General features: G+C 43.4%; 1 protein-coding gene across 6 annotated transcripts in view; it reads right to left on the bottom strand.

Moving 5' to 3' along the window:
- Window positions 1-4,351: 4,351 nt before the first annotated feature.
- LOC122943027 (activating transcription factor 7-interacting protein 1-like) overlaps window positions 4,352-20,546 on the bottom strand; it is a 100,117-nt gene continuing 83,922 nt past the window's right edge. For 5 of the 6 annotated variants that reach the window (XM_044300399.1, XM_044300396.1, XM_044300397.1 and 2 more), the window contains 9 exons: window positions 19,078-19,163; window positions 18,834-18,971; window positions 18,083-18,700; window positions 17,655-17,728; window positions 12,500-12,569; window positions 12,240-12,392; window positions 9,224-9,415; window positions 6,717-6,820; window positions 4,352-6,202 (listed from right to left, as the gene is read on the bottom strand). In XM_044300399.1, coding sequence (XP_044156334.1) covers window positions 5,786-6,202; window positions 6,717-6,820; window positions 9,224-9,415; window positions 12,240-12,392; window positions 12,500-12,569; window positions 17,655-17,728; window positions 18,083-18,700; window positions 18,834-18,971; window positions 19,078-19,163 — 1,852 coding nt within the window. In that variant the 3' untranslated portion in view covers window positions 4,352-5,785. The remainder of the gene's footprint in view (window positions 6,203-6,716; window positions 6,821-9,223; window positions 9,416-12,239; window positions 12,393-12,499; window positions 12,570-17,654; window positions 17,729-18,082; window positions 18,701-18,833; window positions 18,972-19,077; window positions 19,164-20,546) is intronic. The other variant, XM_044300401.1, reaches the window with a different exon arrangement.

Here is a 20,546-nt window from a genome sequence, read left to right on the forward strand (position 1 = left end):
AAGAGTATGGAGAAGGAAAGTTACTGCTCATGATCCTAAGCATACCACATCATCAGTGAAGCATGGTGGTGGCAGTGTCATGGCGTAGATATGTATGGCTGCCAATGGAACTGGTTCTCTTGTATTTATTGATGATGGGACTGCTGACAAAAGCAGCAGGATGAATTCTGAAGTGTTTCGGGCAATATTATCTGCTCATATTCAGCCAAATGCTTCAGAACTCATTGGATGGCGCTTCACAGTGCACATGGACAATGAACCAGAGCATACTGCAAAAGAAACCAGAGTTTAATGGAAAGAAGTGGAATGTTATGAAATGGCCAAGTCAATCACCCTAATCCGATTGAGCATGCATTTCACTTGCTGAAGACAAAACTGAAGGGAAAATGCCCCAAGAAAAATCAGGAACTGAAGACAGTTGAAGTAGAGGCCTGGCAGAGCATCACCAGGTATGAAACCCAGCGTCGGGTGAGGTCTATGCGTAATTGACTGCAAAGGTTTTGCAACCAAGTATTAAAAAGTTGTGAGGCACATATGCAAATGGTTGTAATTCCTACACCGTTCACATGATTAGGATGTAAATACCCTCAGGTTAAAGCAGACAGTCTGAAGAGAAAAAAGAAAAGAAAAAAAAAAGCTGACAGTTGAAGAACATCTTGTTCGTTTCATTTCAAATCCATTGTGGTGGTATATAGAGCCAAAAATGTTAGAATTGTGTCGATGTCCCAGTATTTATGGACCTGACTGTAGCAATACCTCATAAAATAGTTATCCATCAACATTCCACATGTTGACATTTTGTAAAGGTCATTAAATTTTTTTAGGATGTTAGAAAGCTTAGAACTTTAGAAGCATTTTTTTAAGAAAATTTCCAAAACCATTTTTTAAAGAACCAATTCAGTTATAAAGTGATTTTGAGGGGCTTACATAATGGAAACCACCCGAAAATTACCCCATTTTAGAAACTACACTCCTCAATTATTCAAAACTGATGTTACAAACTTTGTTAACCCTTGAGGTGTTAAAGGAAAATGGAGGTGAAATTTAAAAATTATTTTTTATTTTTATAGATTTGATCTTGAATTGCAACAAGGATTAACAGCAAAATAATCTTCACTATACATTACTCAGATTCTGCAGTTTACAGAAATACCCCATATGTGGTGGTAAACTGCTATATGGACATGTGGCAGTGGTCAGAAGGAAAGGAGGACCATATGGTTTTTGAAGGCAGATTTTGCTAGAATGTTTTTGGGGCACCATTTTGTATTTGAAGAGACCCTGACATACCACTACAGTGGAAACCCTCAAAAAGTGACCCCATTTTGGAAACTAAACCCCTCAAAGAATTTATTAAAGGGTGTACTGAGCACTTTGACCCCATAAGCGTTATAGAATTCTGTATACATTACAGAATTTAGAAACACTTGGCTGTTAAAAAGAATAATTTCATTTCCAATAAAATGTTTTAGCCCCAGATTTTTCATTTTCACAAGGGGCAACAGGAGAAAAAGCACACCATTATTTGTTACTCATTTTCTCCTGAATACGGCAACACCCCATATGTGGTGGTATATTGCTGTACGGGCACATGGCAGGACTCAGAAGGGAAGGAGCGCCATATGGCTTTTGCAGCACAGATTTTGATGGATTAGTTTATGGACACCATTGTTTTTTTACATTTTTGAACAATTTGTTGTGAGGGTTTTTTTTTTTGCATGAAGAGTTGATACTTTCATTGATACCATTTTGGGGTAGATATGAATTCTTGATTACTCGATATTATGCATTTTGGAAGAAGAGGTGACCCAAAAAATTACTGTTTGGCACAATTTTTTTAAACTTATTTTTACTTTTACTTATTAATTTTCACAGGGTTCACCTGACAGGGTAGATCATGTAATATTTTTATAGAGCTGCTTGTTACAGATGTGGCAATACCTAACAATGTCTATTTTATTTTTTTAAGTTTTACACAGTAAAAGCATTTTTGAAGATAATAAAATCTTGTTTTTGGTTTTTTTGTTGCCATGTTCCGAGAGCCATATTTATTTTTTATTTATTTTCTCGGGTGATTGTCTTAGGTAGTGGCTCATTTTTTCAGGAATTAGATGATGGTTTGATTGGTACCATTTTGAGGTACATAAGATTTTTTGATCTATTGGTATTACACTTTAAGTAAGGCAAGGTAACCAAAATGGCTGTTTTGGCACATGTTTTATTTTTTATAACGTTCAACTGATGGGGTAGAGCAGGTTACGGACACGGCAATAACAAAAAAAGAAGAAAAAAAAATACTTATTAGGTACGTTTTACACAGTAAAAGCATTTGTTTTGCCATTTTCTAAGACACACATTGTTTTATTTATTTTTTTTAAACCGATTTTCTTATGTAGGGTGTTATTTTTTTCAGGATAAGATGAAGAATTGATTGGTACCATTTTGGGGTATATACACACTTTTTATTTCTTGGTAATATACTTTTTGTGAGGCAAGGTGACCCAAAATGGCTTCTTTGGCACTTTTTTTTTTTTTTTAATATGTCTACTCTCCCCCCCAATAAAAAAAGATTGGGTTCCTTCAATGCAGGGACAAGTGAACCAGACCCAAATTAGACTTTTCCTTCTGAATGACCCTGGGAAGTATTGAAGTACAACCCCTCTTACCCCCACCAGGAGTGCCGAGACAGGCTCTGAAACAGGATCCTTCCACTCTGTTGAGAGAGCTCTACCTCTTCCATGCTAACAAAGGAGAATTAACTGGGTATATTAACCACAATTCAGCAGCTACAAGGTCTACCCATGGTGGCTGTCCAGAGTTCTCCTCTTAAACAGGCACACCAAGCCTCTCTGCTGGTATCCTTCTTCCAGAATGCATACACCACTTCTGGCATGCGCACACATCATGATGTCACATTGGCACAGCTTAATGCTCACAGGAACATCCACTCCTCAGTGTAGCCCCGTCACAAAGAAGGCCAGACACAGCTAACACCCCAACATGAAGTAACTTCCGATGCAGGTGCACGCCAGCCAGAACACTGGAGCACCCCCCCCATGTGCTGTAATCACGCAGGGTCCCATCTCAGACCAACCGGTACCACAGCAGTTGGATCTTCTGGGTACCCCACAGCCTTCTGCTGCAGGAAGAGGAGAAGCTCTGGTCTTAAGAACTGCTCCTGGTGAAGACAGACTCTGAAAGGTACTCTCTATGCCCATAGAACTGGAGAGAAAAGGAGCCCGAAGACACAATCATGGACAGTAAAAAGTAACTAACTGATGAAGAGCAGGTTCCTTATGAACAATCTTGGAAGTTCCTGTCCAGATGGGGAATGACCTCTCACAGATGCTGTCAGAGGGCATAAAGGATAGTGGAAACCAATCTTGAATTATATGGCTGATCAGTATATCTAAATGCAGAATCACACTAGGAGCATGATATTTTTCTGTAGCCAAATCTGGTGGACCAAAGGTTTGCCGATATCATATATACACAAAAATCTAAGGATATTTTTAAAGGGAACCCGTAACCTCCAAAGACCATCCCAAGCCGCCAGCAGCGTGTTTCAAACGATAATTTTCTTCCTGAAGGCCGACGCGGCTCAAGCTCAGAAAACATTCTTTTATCCCCTGCCCAGCGCGCTTCTCTAGTCATGCTTCAAGTCAAGATAAACACACACCCTTCCCTACCCCTTCGCTGTGACTGACAGCGCTTATGCAGAGTTCGGCAAAGCCAGCCGAACTGCCGGCTGTCAGTCACAGCAAAGGGGGCGTGGTTATCTTGACTTGAAGCAAGGCCGCTGCCCCCCTTGACTTCAAGCATGACTAGCGAAGCACGCCAGCAGGAGATAAAAGAACGTTTTCTGAGCTTTAGCTGCAATGGCCTTCAGGGAGAAAATTATCGTCGGAAACATGCTACTGGCTTGGGATGGTTTTTGGAGGTGACAGGTTCCCTTTAAACCAACTATTTAAAATGCAGTCAGCCAGAAGTCAGTGATACAAGAGCAAGAAAATTATTAATTCCAACTCTCACAAAAACATTTACTTTGTGGCGTTTTCTCCCCAGTGGTGGGTGCTTTTATTCAAAGCTTCGGCATGCTTTACATGTTTTTTTTTTCTTGTTTAACTCCCTCAGAGCTCATTGTGTGTGTCCCTTTTACCAATGAAAAATAAATAAAATGCCAACAGATTAGAAAGTACTGTATAACTGTATGCATCTTGACAGTATTACAGCAGAAGGTAATCAACAACACTGGAAGTGATGTGCTTCTTTACAGCTAGGCTGGACATTTTTGCAACAATGAGTCAAGGAAATTCATAGATTTAAAACAAAAAAAAAAAATACAAAAATCTTGACATTTGTAAAAATATTTATTTACATACAACGTAACAATATCTCTTGCAAGCAGAGTATTACAACCTGGTGACCAGTGTTTACCTGCTTAGAAGGATTATTACATCAAGAGTTGGAGTGTAAGGTTTAGGATTTAATGGAAGAATTTACCAGCTGCACAAATCCTAATGTAAAGTTTCTAATGTAAAGCAGTAAACAAGCTCAGTCCTGGCGACAGAGTGTACTGCGTTGCAATAACCATTTTACTTCAATTAATAAAAGCACAATTTAGAAATATGTAATGTGGTTTGCATAAGACATCTGAATTTTCAGAACAAAAACTAATTCCTATACTGAAATTCCATGTAAAGATTTTGCAGCTGGAAAAAAAATCTAATACAAAAATACCTGTCCTCCCAAAAAACAGCGAGGGTACACTGTAAATATGAAGCAATTCATGCAATTTATCCTGATATAATAAAATAAGTTTCATTTAAGGAGGCACAATCAAGTTGTAGAATTGTTAGATGTGCAACAACCAATACAACTGAATGTTCCATTTAAATTTTAAAACCATATTCAAACACAGTAACAATGTAAACTGTAGAAAGAGAGCGAGTGTGCAAGACAGGACAGCCTGCACAATTCCTGAACTATTTTTTATTTATTTGTTTAGAATAGAAAATTGGTGGGAGGAGGAGCAGCAGAAAGACACTCAAAAAGGGGAAAAAAATAAAAACATTTTGAGTTTTAAAACAACTGCTCTTTGGCATTGGGATATGGGAGAATGTAATAGACCAATAAAGGGATGGATGGGATAGAGACCAAATACTGAAAACAGTCCTTTTTCAAGTTAAGGCACAAAAGAAAAAGGTCACAAAGGTATAAAAAAAGAAAATAAACACAAGACATTAGCTTGTTAATCCATATTATCTGTCACAAACAACTGATCGGTGTCCCCAGCCAGTGGGGATTAAATATAAGTTTTGCCTTTGTATATGAATAAACCACAAAACACTGGATTTCCTCTGTAATACTCATTATTTTAGGAGCTACACATTCCCAAGTATCAAAGAAAGACATTCCAATTCTATTGAAAATTATATATCCAATTGTGTCTCCTCTGTCAGTAGTTCCTGGCACACAGCTTTCACAATAGCTGCTAGTCCTCTCCATTTCAGTCAAGTGGCTTGGTTTTGGCCTACTGATACGCAAGCACTCAGGATTAGTGAAGTCAAAGAAACCATTTCAAATCAATTCACATTCTGCAGAAGATTGGTCTTAACAAAAAGACATTTCAAAAGTTCTTGGCAGAAATGCAAGCTAATTTGTGACAATAGACAAGTGCTGTACATGGTTTCCATTATGAAAACCCAGTAGTTCATCTAAAATAGATTTCATGCAGGATATCTTTTCTAATAGAAAACTTCAGGAGGAAGAATTCCACTACTTCCTAACTGCTTTGAGTAGAGATAACATCCGTTGACTGTGGATCACAAAAAGGTCCAAAGCGGCCATAAATGTCCTTTGCCCGAACAGCAAAATAGTATTTGCTGCCTGAAACAAACTGTGTAAGAGTACATGCCATTGGAAGAGGTAGCGCTTTCACTTCACCAATTTTTTTCCACTGTGATGAAGAGGTTGCAGTTGGGTCTTCATGATAAGCATACAGGTGGTAGCTATCTACAATGGCACAGGTACGGTCTACCTCTAATACACTCCAGGATAGGACAATTCCATTTTGGCTTTGTACTCTGGCTAATTTCAGATGAGGTTTCTGAGGAAGAGATGTTGAAGCAGCTTCTGGTGGAAGTCGCTGGGGCTGAGGAGCTTCAGGAAGTGGGGCTGGGTGGATTGGCCTTGCAGGTTCCTAAGGGAATAAAACACCATAGTGAGCAAAACAGTTTCGTATTCATTTTTCTTTATATTCTGTTAATATGATCTGTAAACACTGGATAATAAAATATAGCTCAATATTTTTGATTATCAACATTCAGTAAAGAAATGAAAGGGTCCTTTTACACAAACAGATAAATTGTTATGAGCACCGATTGTCGATACAACAAGTGGATCAACGCTTGTTTACTTGTATTCATGTGTGAATCATTGTATTATTCCCATAAATTTGATTGCTTAATTAGTCATTTGTTTTTCCTTACTCCACATGCTCACTTCACTTTAATAAGAGGTTACACAAGAAGATTTATGCAAACAAACAGTTTTTATGTCACCATAAAGATGCGATTAACAAATAAGCGAATGTTCATTTGATCACTGCACAAGGATTGTCACAGTTGTAAGACTGTAAAAAGCCTCTTTATTACAGATTGGGGACTAAACGTTTGCCTTCTCTAAATGCTAATCAAGCGTGAATGGGAACTTACTTGTGGAGGTCGATGATGAACTGTGAGTTGTGGTCCAGTAGAACTGATAGGCATCCCATTATTTACTACATATGCAGCAGTTTGTGGCATTCTTACAGACACTCCTAAATATTCCAAAAAGAAAGAAAATCACATTGAATTGATGTAATCCATTTTAGTGATCAATATTTGTAGAGGATAGAACTTTGCTTTTATTTAATCCTTTATATATAAAAAAATAGCCCCTTAGATTAGTATATAAAATATACCTCAAATAGTAATCCGCAGTATATAGAACTTCTATGAAAGTATATAACTGACTCCACAGAACCTCTATGGAAGTGTGTTACTGACTGGTAAACATACCACTTCAACAGGTAGAAAAAGGGCTGCACAGCGGCACTAAATAAATGATAACCCGTTTGTCCTACGACTCCAATTGTGCCGCAGTTACCTCATGGATCTATGATGTATAGAATCCTTGGTAGTTGGTGGTGATCTTGCTGCACACTGGTAGGGATCCGGACTAAAATTCCCTATAATTACCCTAGAGTGGGTACTACAATAGCCCTAAGGCCTAACTATGGGACACCCACTAAAGCAAGGGTCTGTCCGGAACCTAACCCTGGAATTGGGGCTATTTTTTTATATATAAAAGATTAAATAAAAGTTACGTTTTATTATCTACAAATATTGATCACTTCTTTCCTATACTTTTTAATTAATAAGGGTCAAAATATACTTATACACTTCATTTTGTTAATCCATTTTAGTCTTTGATTTCAAGTAGCAAGCAATAGGCTTTAGGCCTACAACATTATATGCAAGCTATAGAACAATAATACAACAGACATATATAGAAATAACATTGAAAACACAGGGGAAAAATGGTTGACATGGAACAGCTTTGTTCAATATATGTAGCAATAATAAAGGCATTTCATATATAGGGTATTCTTGTGTGGTATAATATGTACAGTTTCTCACAGATACTAAAAGTATGTGTTACACCGGTTACTGCATTCTGCAAAACGGGTCAGTAAGAGTCACAAACAGAGGTGGGTTACAAACTAGTGAGTAGAGAAGTATGTTGTTTCCAATTTACTGCAGTAGAATCCAACAAAATAGTCTAGTTTAAAGGGGTTGTACAGGATTACAGGAACATGGCCGCTTTCTTACAGAAACCACACCGCCCCTGTACTTGGGTTGTGTCTGGAATTGCAGCTCCGCTCCACTGACGTTAATAGTGCCAAGTTGCAGTATGGGCCCATTCACACAACCGTATTTTTGGTCTGCATCTAAGCCGCATTTTTAGACTGCCCAAACCCTTGAACACGCAGAACGCTCTGCGAAACATGTTTGGGGGCAGCCTCTGAGTTAGTATTTTAGCACAGGTAGTGAGCGCTATGCAAAACACATATAGGAGGTAGAGACAGATAGTCTGAATGTATAAGCGCCAGTGGCAGCGCACGGCCACCAATGCAGACAAGCTGAGAAACTGTGATAGGCTGCCAAGCCTATAGACCAGCACGACAAGTGCAATGACCTCAGCTCATCCTGATAGGTTTTTTTTTCTGTTTGTTGTCTTATCAGTTGAGCTTATAACCTATATCAATAAAAGTGAAGTTTTAGTAATTCATAGAATGTAGTTGGAAAAGGGCATTTGTTGTAGTCTTATGACAATACACTACTGAACATGTATTTTTGGCCGACCCATTTATTTCAATGGGTCCGTAGAACTCCATGTGCTGTCCTCATCTGTATATCCGTTTTGTAGCCAAAAAAAAATAAAAATAAAAAAAAATATAGAACATGTCCTATTCTTGTCCATTTTGCGGACAAGAAAAGACATTGTTACAAAGGATCCCACCCCCACCCCAAAAATATATTTTTTGTGGATCCGTGTTTTGTGGACTGCAAAATACATAGAGTCTTGTGAATGCACCCCATCACAAATAATATGGACAAGTGTGCGAATTAAAAAAAAGCCATCATTTTTATAATCCTGTACAAGTCCTTTAAAAGGTGTCTTAACCGCTGTAAAAACAAAAGGGACAATGCGGCTGCTTTGAGCGCTCTGCACCTTCAGCTTTCATCTCCTCTACTGTCCGAGTATCTACAGGTTTCCTATACTTTCTATGATAAAAGCCAAAAGCAAAAGAGTATTTTTTCCCAAAAAGGTTTAGATTTAACTTGTGAATATGGGTGTTGCCATATTTCAGGCAACCTGATAACTGGATTTATTAACCACTTCTCATTCACTCTATGCAGATTAGGGGTCCAGTTTCATGGCGCCTGTGCCAAAAGCCTATTAATTAACAAGCCGACTCAGGTGGCACCGAGTGCTGCTGAAATAACGAGTCCAGTTACTAAAAACCTCTGGACAAAGCTTACATAATGAGTGGTGCTCCCAAATGACAAGAACTGCATTTCTGTGCGCACAGATAATCTAGCAGACCCCTACCATCATGATCTGTATAAGGGGACAGCAGGGGGACAACGTGAATGCACGTACAGGATAGCCTTACCTCCAGTTTGCGGACTGATCTGCCGCAGGTTTTGGCTCTGCATGACTGTGCTGCGTATAGGAGTCTGTGAAGGTACTGTGGGGAGGGCAGTTGTAGTGTAAACCATATGTGGGTTGCTTGATGCTCGAGGAGCTGCAGCTCTTGGTGTAGTCTGAGTTCCTGGCCGTTGTGTTATATTAACCGTTGTCTGGGCTTGAGAGGAAGTAAGAAATGGCTCATTAGACTTTATCCACTAACCAAATAACCATATTTACAAACTTTTATTATGTACTACACTTTATGCAGTGCTAATTGTATTCTGCAGACATATACACATCTTACATATATAATCCATGTTTCCGATTTATTTTCCATATAGGGGCAATAACAATGAAATCATTGAAAAGCTGCTGATCAGCTGTATGATGAGACGGAGCAGAACTGTGATGTGAACGAAGCCCAAGGTAAATATTTGTTTTGTGGCAGTTGCCGCCACTGTCAAACTGTGCAGGGACACACCCGCAACTGGTAACACCCATCTGTACCTTTTATTTATAAGCTTCTAACCAGGAATAAGCAAAGAATGTACAACATAGAATTATAAGAAACAAGTCTCCAGAATTGCCACTACATGGAAAATGCAAGTAACTACTAAAACAGACAGACATGTCAAGAGATGTCACTGGTCCTCTTTAAAGGGTTTCTGTTAGCAGGAAAATGGTTATTAACCTGGCTGACATTAGTGATGTACTGATGTCAGCTGAACATAACTATATTAGTGCAATCTCACTGGGTGCTGACGTTATTGTGTAAATGAACCTCTAGGAGCAGGGGGGCATTGATCCTGCCCCTAGAGGCTCCGTTCTCCCACCTCTGGCCATGCCCCACTACACTTGATTGACAAGGCCAGGCAGCGACATTCCATCGCTCAATAATAAGGTAGCCAAGGGATTTCTGGACTCCTGAATACACTACTTATAACTAGTTTGCTGTAAGCTTTCTTCTAGGCAATTCTCCAAAAGGAACAATTGGGTCATTTATCAAACTGGTGTAACGTAGAACTGGCTTAGTTGCCCACAGCAACCAATCAGATTCCACCTTACATTTTCCACAGCTCCTTCAGAAAATGAGCAGGAGAATGGAAAGGACGGATTGGGTACATAACTGAGCCGAACGGAACCTAAGGACCCCTTAGACTATAAAGGGGTCCGTTAGGTTTCCGCTCAGAGGAATATTTTTGAAGCAAAGACAAAAAGTCCTGTATGCACGACTTTTGTCTCCGCTCAAAACTTTTCTGAGCGGAAGCCTAATGGACCCTAATCGTTCCAATCGGGTCAGTTATGTGCCAAATCCATCCTTTCCATTCTCCTGCTCCTAAATGGAGCAGGAAAACGAAAAGGCTGAACAGTGATGTGAACAAAGCCTTATCTGGCCTATTTTAATATATCCCCTGACGGTTCTCCCACCTAAAGGCCTTGTTTTTTTTTTTTTGCTTTAAAAAAAGACTGCACTGGTTAATATGGAAATGTAAAAAAGCCATGCTTCAATTGTCGCATATACTCAACAGCAGTATGGATATACCAAATCTACACAAGAATTGCATGGCAGCTGAAATCGTGATGAAGCCCCACTTTTACAGGGTCACTATTTTGCCTCCGTTAGTAAGGCAAAACCAAAATAAGTCCAAAACATAGAATATTTCCATTTTACCTTTTCTCTGTAGGTTCCTCTGCTGGTTTTGGCTGAAGCAAAATATCCAAATACTGACCATGTGGAAAAAAAACTGACCATGGGAAATCCACTATTAGACCAGGCGCAAGGCCTTGGTAGGTATAGCCCAGCTGAGTGTAAAGATACCTTACACTTCCTGATCCACTGCGTCATTAACTGCTTATTTGCATATGGAATAGGCTGCTTTCACATCAGCGCTCGTTTTTTTTTTTACATTCTTCAGCTCCATTATGAGAGCAGAATGAAAATAACAGAAGTGTCGGACACAAAGAACCTAACAGATCTCATTGACTAGAACTTTTTTTTTTTCTCCGCTATTTTTGACAATTTCTGTGATGGAAGCCACAAACGGATTGTGAAAGGAGCCTTAAAAGAATTGTCCCCAAAATGAAGCAACTGAGCAAGTAAAATAAATTATATTCAGCTGAACTAGTCCTAGAAGGAACCATGCCTGGTTTAACAGAACATTTTCTGGTGATAGTCTTCACTACCAATTGGTCATGCACAATGTCCGCATCCTGAGGATCCTAAGGCTGTGTTCAATGTATAAAAGAAGCTATGAATATCACCAATTTTCATCTCACTAGAGGCTTTATTTCACAACTTATAAAAAGACGTAAAAGCAGGTATCAAACTCTTATCAAATACTGCACCCATTCATTGGTTCCCAAGTATAGGACTTGTATAAATACTTCTATTTTTGTCAGTCCTTGCATGTAACATTTTATCTAAGCCTGCATTTTCACTTCCATCAGCACACAGACCAATTCACCAAGTTATCATACATCATTTTCTATACTCAGATATTTGCTTACTTTTATTTCCACATAGTTGTCAATGCATTTTTAGTGTGCTACTACTGTGTAATATGTACAGCTGTATACAGTTTTTAAATACAAATATGGCAGTATACTTTAATGATATTTGTGCTTAAAGTGGTTGAATGACAACGTATCACCTATTAATAGGACAGGTGGCCAGTGGAAAGTGTGAGATCGGCGAGGGGCCGAATGCTGGGATCCCCACAATCATGAAAATAGTCCCTCGTTTGAACTGGGTGCCAGCCGAGCACAGACACTCTATTCAAACTCTATGGGACTGTTGGAGGAAGCCAAGGAGGAGTAGTGCATTACACAGACAGCATGCTAATATCATTGTAACTGTGTAATATTTAGCACCCCTGTGGTAGAGCTGCAGAGAAATTGAACATCACCGATTCTCGGAAGACCAGCAGTCGGACATTTTCCCTCAGGGTCACCTATTAATTGAATTAAATGTTATAAAGACAATGGACATTTGCTGGTACCTGTTGGTAAAACATGTATAGTGGCTTGAGATGGCAGCCCAGCAGAAGCAGATGAGGTCTGCACAGTGTTTGCCTGCTGGAGCTGGCGACCCATCGGCTGCGATGACTGTGTACTTGTTGGTATAGATGAAGCATTGCTCCTTCTTGAATCTACTGTAAAAATATGAAATATTTTGCCTCATTAACTTAGGATTTTTAAATGTTCATACAATAGTCATGTAATGTCTAGGTCTTCATTTAAAAAAAATGGACAAACTCACCACGAGTGGACATTTGAGCATCTTCATCATCCAGTGTAAGGTCAATAACACCAGTTGCACCTTTGCCACCCTGGGAGAAAAATAGTAAGCAATATGTATTCACCAAATCATTCAGTGCATCTCAAAATGTTGTGAATGCTTTTAATTTAACAAGTTAAATGGCTGCTAGTAAGTAAATGGGAAAAAAGGAGATTTTTGTATAACTTACCAGTTAAATCTCTTTCTCGCTCTTCCTTGGGGGACACAGACCTTGGGTATAGCTCAGCTCCCTAGGAGGCGTGACACTAAGTAAAACTGTTAAGCCCCTCCTCCATCAGCTATACCCTCAGCCTGGAGATAGAGGCTACCAGTTGCGTGTCCAAGTAGTGAAAGGAAACAACCAACAATGCAAACAACAGCCAACAACCCAACGGGGCGCCAGCCAAAACCCTAGAACCAAACACAGAAGGGTGGGTGCTGTGTCCCCCAAGGAAGAGCGAGAAAGAGATTTAACTGGTAAGTTATACAAAAATCTCCTTTTCTCGCCCATTTTCCTTGGGGGACACAGACCTTGGGACGTTCAAGAGCAGTCCAAGAAGGGAGGGACCATAACCCAAGGCGGACCACCGGAGCATCAGGAAACCGCAGCCTGCAAGACCAGGCGGCCCAAAGCAGCATCCGCCGACGCGTGCGTATGCACCCTATAGAACCTGGTGAAAGTGTGCAAAGAGGACCAAGTGGCCGCTTTGCACAACTGCTCAGCCGAGGCTCGATGCCTCTGCGCCCAGGAAGCCCCGACTGCTCTGGTGGAATGAGCAGTGACGCCGAAAGGCGGAGCCCTACCCTTGGCTCGATAAGCCTCAGACACCGCCAGTTTAATGAACCGGGCAATGGCCACCTTGGAGACCGCCAAACCCTTGCGCGAACCCTCCGGGACCACAAACAGGGAATCCGTGCGCCGGAAGGATCCGGTGACCTCCAAGTAAATCCTCAATGCCCTGACCACATCCAGACGGTGCAGTTCCCGTTCTCTGGAGTGGGAAGGAGAGGGACAGAGCGACGGAAGGACGATGTCCTCATTGATGTGAAAGGCGGAGACCACCTTTGGCAGGAAAGCCGGGACTGGTCGGAGCACAACCTTATCCTGGTGGAAGATCAGGAAAGGTTCGGAACAAGAAGAGCCGCCAACTCAGACACCCGCCGGAGAGACGTGATGGCCACAAGAAAGATGACCTTGCAGGACAGAAGGCGAAGGGAGACCTCCCGCAAGGGCTCGAAGGGGGCAGATTGAAGCGCCGAGAGCACCACATTCAGGTCCCAGGAAGGAACCGGAGGGCGATACGGTGGAACAGAGTGAGCCACCCCTTGCAAAAAGGTCTTAATCGGCCCCAGAGGGGCCAGGGGACGCTGGAGAAGAATAGACAGCGCCGAAATCTGTCCCTTCAGAGAACTGAGGCCCAGCCCCAGGTCCAGGCCCGACTGGAGGAAGGACAGGATCGTGGGAAGAGAAAACCGGAGAGGTGGGACGCTCCGGGACTCACAGAACCCCAGATAGGACCTCCAAACCCGATAGTAGATCCTCGAAGATACGGGTTTACGAGCACGGATCATGGTGCGGACAACGTCCGCGGAGAAACCCCGTCGCGTTAAGACGGCGGTCTCAACAGCCACGCCGTCAAACGTAGCGAGCCTAAATGCTCGTGGAAGATCGGACCTTGAGAGAGAAGGTCCTCCCTGGAGGGCAGTGGCCACGGAACGTCTGCCAACAGCAACATTAGGTCGGCGTACCAGGACCGACGGGGCCAATCCGGGGCGATCAGAATCGCGGGAACGCCCTCTGCCGCGATCCTCCGAAGAACCCGTGGCAGGAGGGGAAGAGGAGGAAAGATGTACAGAAGGGAGAATTGGCACCACGGAAGGACAAGCGCGTCGGCGCCGTAAGCCTCCGGGTCCCGTGCCCTGGATACGTATAGGGGAACCTTGCGGTTGAATTTGGAGGCCATGAGGTCCACGTCGGGGCGACCCCAGCGAAGACAAAGGGCCTCGAACACCTCTGGGTGCAGGGACCATTCTCCCGGATCGATGGTGGACCGGCTGAGGAAATCTGCCGCCCAGTTGTCTACCCCCGGGATGTAAATCGCAGACAAGGCTGGCACGTGCGTCTCCGCCCAGAGGAGAATGAGGGACACCTCTTGCATCGCCGCAGCGCTGCGGGTGCCTCCCTGATGGTTTATGTACGCCACCGCCGTGGCATTGTCCGATTGGATCCGAACAGGGCGGCCCCTCAGTAGATGGGTCCAGTGTCTGAGGGACAAAAGAACTGCCCTCAGCTCCAGAATGTTGATCGGAAGTCTGGACTCCGATAGAGACCAAACGCCCTGGACGGATCGGGGAGGGAAAACCCCCCCCCCACCCCCGTAAGCTGGCGTCGGTGGTAATCACCAGCCAGTTCAGTGGAAGGAAGGACCTCCCCCTCAGAGGGAGATGCAACCACCAGTTGAGGGAAGCCCGAGCCAGGGGAGGCAGAAGGAAGGTCCTGTCCAGACTCCTCGGTGATTTGTCCCAGGCCGACAGAATCGCCCTCTGAAAGGTGCGGGAATGGAATTGTGCGAACGGCACTGCCTCGAAACAGGCAACCATCTTCCCCAGCAACCGCATGCCGGATCTGAGGGAAGGCCGGTGATGACGGAGAAGGCTGCGAACCGACCCGCGAAGGGCCAGACGCTTGTCCGACGGAAGACGGACCTCTGCCAGTTCCGTATCCAGGAGCATCCCCAGGAAGATCAGCCGTCTGGAGGGGGTAAGGGAAGACTTGGGGTGGTTGATAATCCAACCAAACCGCGTCAGGGTCTCCAGAGTGAGATCCACACTGCCGGATGCCTGTGAAAGGGAGGGTGCCTTGACCAAGATGTCGTCCAAGTACGGAAGAAGAAAAACACTTCTTGAACGTAGAAGGGCCAAGACAGGGGCCAGGACCTTGGTGAACACCCGAGGAGCCGTTGCTAGACCAAAGGGAAGGGCAACGAACTGGAAGTGATCGTCCCCCACCGCGAAGCGTAGGAAGCGGTGATGACATGGAGCAACCGGAACGTGGAGGTATGCATCCTGAACGTCGATGGAGGCCATGAAATCCCCCTTTTCCAGGGAGGCCACTGCGGACCGGAGAGACTCCATCCGGAATCTCTGCAGGCGGAGGAAGCGGTTCAGGCGCTTCAGGTCCAAGATCGGTCGCACCGAGCCTTCCTTTTTGGGGATCACGAAGAGGTTCGAGTAGAACCCCCTGAACCTTTCCGTCGGAGGCACCGGGGCGATGACACCCTTGTCCATGAGTGAGCGAACGGCCGCGAAGAAAGAGGCCGCTCGTACGGGGTCCCGCGGAGGACGGGACCGGAAGAAACGGTCTGGCGGAATGGCCGCAAATTCGATCTTGTACCCGCAAGATACAATCTCGAGCGCCCATGCATCTGAGATGTGGTTCCGCCAAACGTTCCTGAAAAGGAGAAGGCGGCCCCCCACCCGGGTGGGTGGGGGCGCACCTTCAGGCAGAGGGCTGCTGGCCTGTGGTAGCCCGTGCAGGCTGGGTCTTGCGCCAGGTAGGTTGCGCCCGAAAAAACGGCTTCTTGCGTCTATCCTGGGTTGGGCCAGAGGAAGAAGAACCGGCCCCGGGTCTATAACCGGACGTCGGAAGGTAAGGTGGTCACCTGACCCCCGTCCCGCCGAACCGAACCGCCGATGCCGGGCCTAAGCCCCGCCCCCTCGATCACGGTACGGAGCGGGCGGCGGCGGGGAGGTAGTAAGAAGCAGGGGCTATCTTTTAAGCAGCGGGCGGCGGCGGGATGTGTAAGATCGGGAGGTACATGAAAAGCAGGCAGATGGGGAGATCCCACAGAGCGCTCTGAGAAGCGCAGGAAACGGCCGACCACGGGTGCCCCCCCCCCCGAACCCAGTGCAACAGGGACAGGGAATGGGCTGGAAAAGCCATCTTACCTGTCTTCACCCTCATTTCCTTCCAGCAGGGTCGCCCCTTCAGCCCCTGGCACCGCAGTGGCAGGAAGCTGGAAGAGGGGCTTGGCGTGCGGGCGACCCCCTAGCTGGCGGGATGTAGGGGAGCCGGTGCTGCCCAGATCCTCCTATTGCTTCAGTGGGGGAGGCAGCAGCGCAAATACGTTGGCACTGGTGCAGCTCAACCCCGGGAGAACAGAGAGGTCCAATGCGTCTCTGGTATCCCTAGGAAAAAACAAAAATAAAATAACAAAATTAGAGAAAAAATTAAAACAAGGAGAAAACAGCCCTGCAGTAGCAGGGGGTGTCTTGCCTCCTTGGACACTAAGCTAAAACTGGTAGCCTCTATCTCCAGGCTGAGGGTATAGCTGATGGAGGAGGGGCTTAACAGTTTTACTTAGTGTCACGCCTCCTAGGGAGCTGAGCTATACCCAAGGTCTGTGTCCCCCAAGGAAAATGGGCGAGAAATCACTATTACATATACTATCCTTTATTTACCATAAACTGAAGATGGACATTTCCCCTTCATACAAGAAGTACAATGCAATGTATTAAAGTTTAACATACTTTATACACAGATTAATAAAGGACAATTCCATTTCAAAATGCCAGGTCGCTGCGGGGAATTTGTAGCATTACATTCAAATAAAAGGTCAAAGTAATGCAAGAATGGCTGAAGTCCACCAGATCTGGAGCTGCAGAGTAGCTTTTATTCTAGTCCCCTTCCTTTACCCCCTATATGCCCTGATGTTCAAAAGTAAACAAGCACTTGAAGAATTTATAAAGCACCTTAAGAACCTGTGAGATTTTAAAGGGGTTGTCCGGCTGTTAAAATGTATGACCTTTTGTCAGGCTAGGTCCTCAATATATCGGTAGGGGCCTGACACCAAGCATCCCCGCTGATCAGCTGTTTGAGAAGGGGTGGTGCTCCATGCTTCCTGGTCTTTGCACTATGCCCCGTTTCCCGTGAAACAGAAGTGGAATTAGAAGTTCAAGTGAATGGAGTGAGTACTTAAATTACAATGCACTTCCGAGGTGCTTGCATGGACCGCCGCTTCATCTTCAAACAGTTAATTGGTGGGGGTTGGGATTAAGACCCCCGACGACCAATAACAGCTGGACAACCTTTAACTACTATCAATCTTATAAAAATATAGATTTTCAGCAAACATACCTGTGCAGTACCATCTGTTAAGCAACGCTTGTTTGAAGTAGTCTCTGCTGTTGGTGTCCGATTAATCTGTAATTCTGTAAATTAAAAGGTAATATTGTAAGTTCACAAAGAAACAAAAAAAAAAAAAAAAAAAAACTTGCCACTGATTGACAGCTTAAGAAAAAAATAGCAAGCTTTGCTTATCTGAAATGTCAAAAAATAGCCCCCTGTCAACTCTGTCTAGAAAAACTTTTACCTTTATGTCTGTGAAGGTTCTCATTTATCCAGGTCATGGTATACATCTGTGAAGAATAAATCAAGGCAACTGGACGTACTGTAAATTTCTAGAACGAGTGAAACGTTTTCAAGAAATCTACAGTACGTCCAGTTGCCTCAATTTATTCTTTACAGATATTTTTACCTTTATGGAACCAAACAAATGCACTCACCTGATCTACTTCCAGAGGGCGAGTCACTTGTGGTGGTGGTGGTGGGGCTAAATGCAGACACTGGAGATTTTAACAGCGTCGTATTTCGATTACTTGCTTGATTGTATGCACCAGACGTTCCAACATTTGGCAGGGATTGCCTCGAGGATAAATTAAGTGAATGTGTTGGCATAGCCTGCACAGTCATTGGAGAAGTCATTGAATTAGCTGAAGAATTGCGCTGGATGCCCGAGCTGGACATTGAAGGGCTGTTCATTGCTTTAGTAACAGGTAGAGACACAGGGGTTTTTGTAAGATTACTGACTGTGGACTGATTTTGTACTTGGATAAACTCCACATTGCCAGATTGATGATTTGTCACCAATGTTCCTGTTGTGCCTTGTAAGAGCTGTGTCTGAGAAGGTACTGCAACTGGAACATGAAGAATGACGGGCAAAGACTGAAGAGACACGGACACTGGCTGGGTGTTGCTAGTAGACACCTGGCTGTTGCCAACAACAGTTGCAGTAGTAGAAGCAGAAAGGACTGGAGTCAAAACTGGGGCCGTAGTAACTGGTGGTATAGGTTTGGATTGACTGCTCAGAGTACTTTGAGATGCTCCAATAGTGGAAGCGTTAACTGTAACAAAAATAAAAAAATTACCACAACTTGTGACCATTCACACAGAACTGCTTGGACTGGGTATTGAACATTTTTTATTTTTATTTTTTTACACAGTTTAAATGTTTTTCTTATCAATAATCTCACTTACTTTTCTGCTGAATTAATTTCCAGTCAGGTGGTGGCCGCATTTGTAGTGTGTTACTGGCAGGAGACTGGGTCACAGGCATCTGTGTGGTGCTTGACGTGCGAAGGGTTAAATTAGGTGTGCTTGGTGCAGAAGACACAGCTAAAACAAACAATGTATTTAGTTTTCTCCTGGAAATAACAGATTTTACTTAATATGAAATTCAATTTAACTACATAAAATGTGGGTATCCCATAAAGTGCCTTACCTGTAGGTGAAGATGGGACATTTACTATGCCAGTATCTCCCACACTTCGCTTTGTTTCCAACATTTGCCTCACTGTGCCAGCATTTCTGCAGAACATTAAAGAGTACTGCATGATCATTTCAAGAATAATGGTCCTCAGTGTTGCAAGACATCAAGATAATCAACACTACAAAGGTCATGGTCATTTCCAATCTTTTGACACCAAAGATGTCTGGAAGATTTATTAACAATGGGGTTTAGGTTTTTAACAAAATGCACCAGAAATTGTCAACTATGGGAACGAGTGTATTCTAAAACAATTGGAAAATGTTGCACAAGGTGAAAATCAAAGACTACATCAATTTTATCTGTTTCTACACTCCTTTAAAAAAGGACCGTCAGCAGTTTTGACCATCGAAGGGGCTGGGGTAAGCAGTACAAACATACATTTTGTGGCATTTTAGTTATCAGGAGTAGTGGGAATATGAATTTTTGTTCTGCCAGATTCTGCTTCGGCAGGTGTCCCCTGGACCAAGCTGCTTCACAGACCCTCCTCTCAGCTCTGAGTGACAACTGTCATGGTCTCCTGGTTGGATGCTACAGCTGTCGCTCAACTCAATGCAGAGAGCACTTCACAGTGAAGAATCCGCCTTTAGTGCACTTGCAAGGGCAAAAACAAAAAAAAATAAGTTCATATTCACTCGACTCCTGATAATAAAAGCTTCAAAAAGGCAAGGCAAGCACCAAAAAGACAGAATCCCTTTATGTGCAAACAAATGCCAAGTGGTAAAACATGTTTCTTGTTGACATCGTTTTGAAGAAAAGATGAATGGCACAATAGATAAGAAAGGGGAGACAACTTTTCTCAATAACCTCCTGAGACAGAGTCAATATAACAGACATGTAAGTTTAAGGGAACATTTACACGACAGGGGCAGCGCAGTTAGGTCATTAATATCAACAGGGCTCCGACACCCGGGACTCCCGTCAATCAGCTGTTTGAAGAGGAGGTAGCCACTTCTTATTCTTCAAGATTACACTGCGCGTTATCACTTGAATGGGACGAGCAGTTGTAATTACAGTGCAATCTCAAAAGGAAGAAGCATTCACATTAGAGTTGCCTATTCGTCAAATAACTGGTCAGTGCGGGCCCCAGGTGTCAAACCAATCCGATATTGATAACCTATCCTCAGGATAGGTTACCAATATCTACCCATAGCACTACTCCTTTAAAGTTTATTTCTGTCTGTTTTCACGACCAGACCCACCAGGCCTTTCTGGGGTTATAAAAAAAAAATAAAAAAAATTGAAAAGGGTTGACTACTCCTAACTAGGTTATACCCACTGCACATGCAGGAGCAAATCAGTAGATGCACAACTGGAAAAATAAAATAAAATCAGAAGCGAACAAGTCCTAAACCAGAGAGGATCAACAAAGAGGGTGGAATCTGTGTCCCCCCAATGCATCCTACGAGAAAAGTATTTTACGG

This window comes from Bufo gargarizans, chromosome 7 (assembly GCF_014858855.1).
Source record: "Bufo gargarizans isolate SCDJY-AF-19 chromosome 7, ASM1485885v1, whole genome shotgun sequence".
Classification (NCBI taxonomy): domain Eukaryota; kingdom Metazoa; phylum Chordata; class Amphibia; order Anura; family Bufonidae; genus Bufo; species Bufo gargarizans.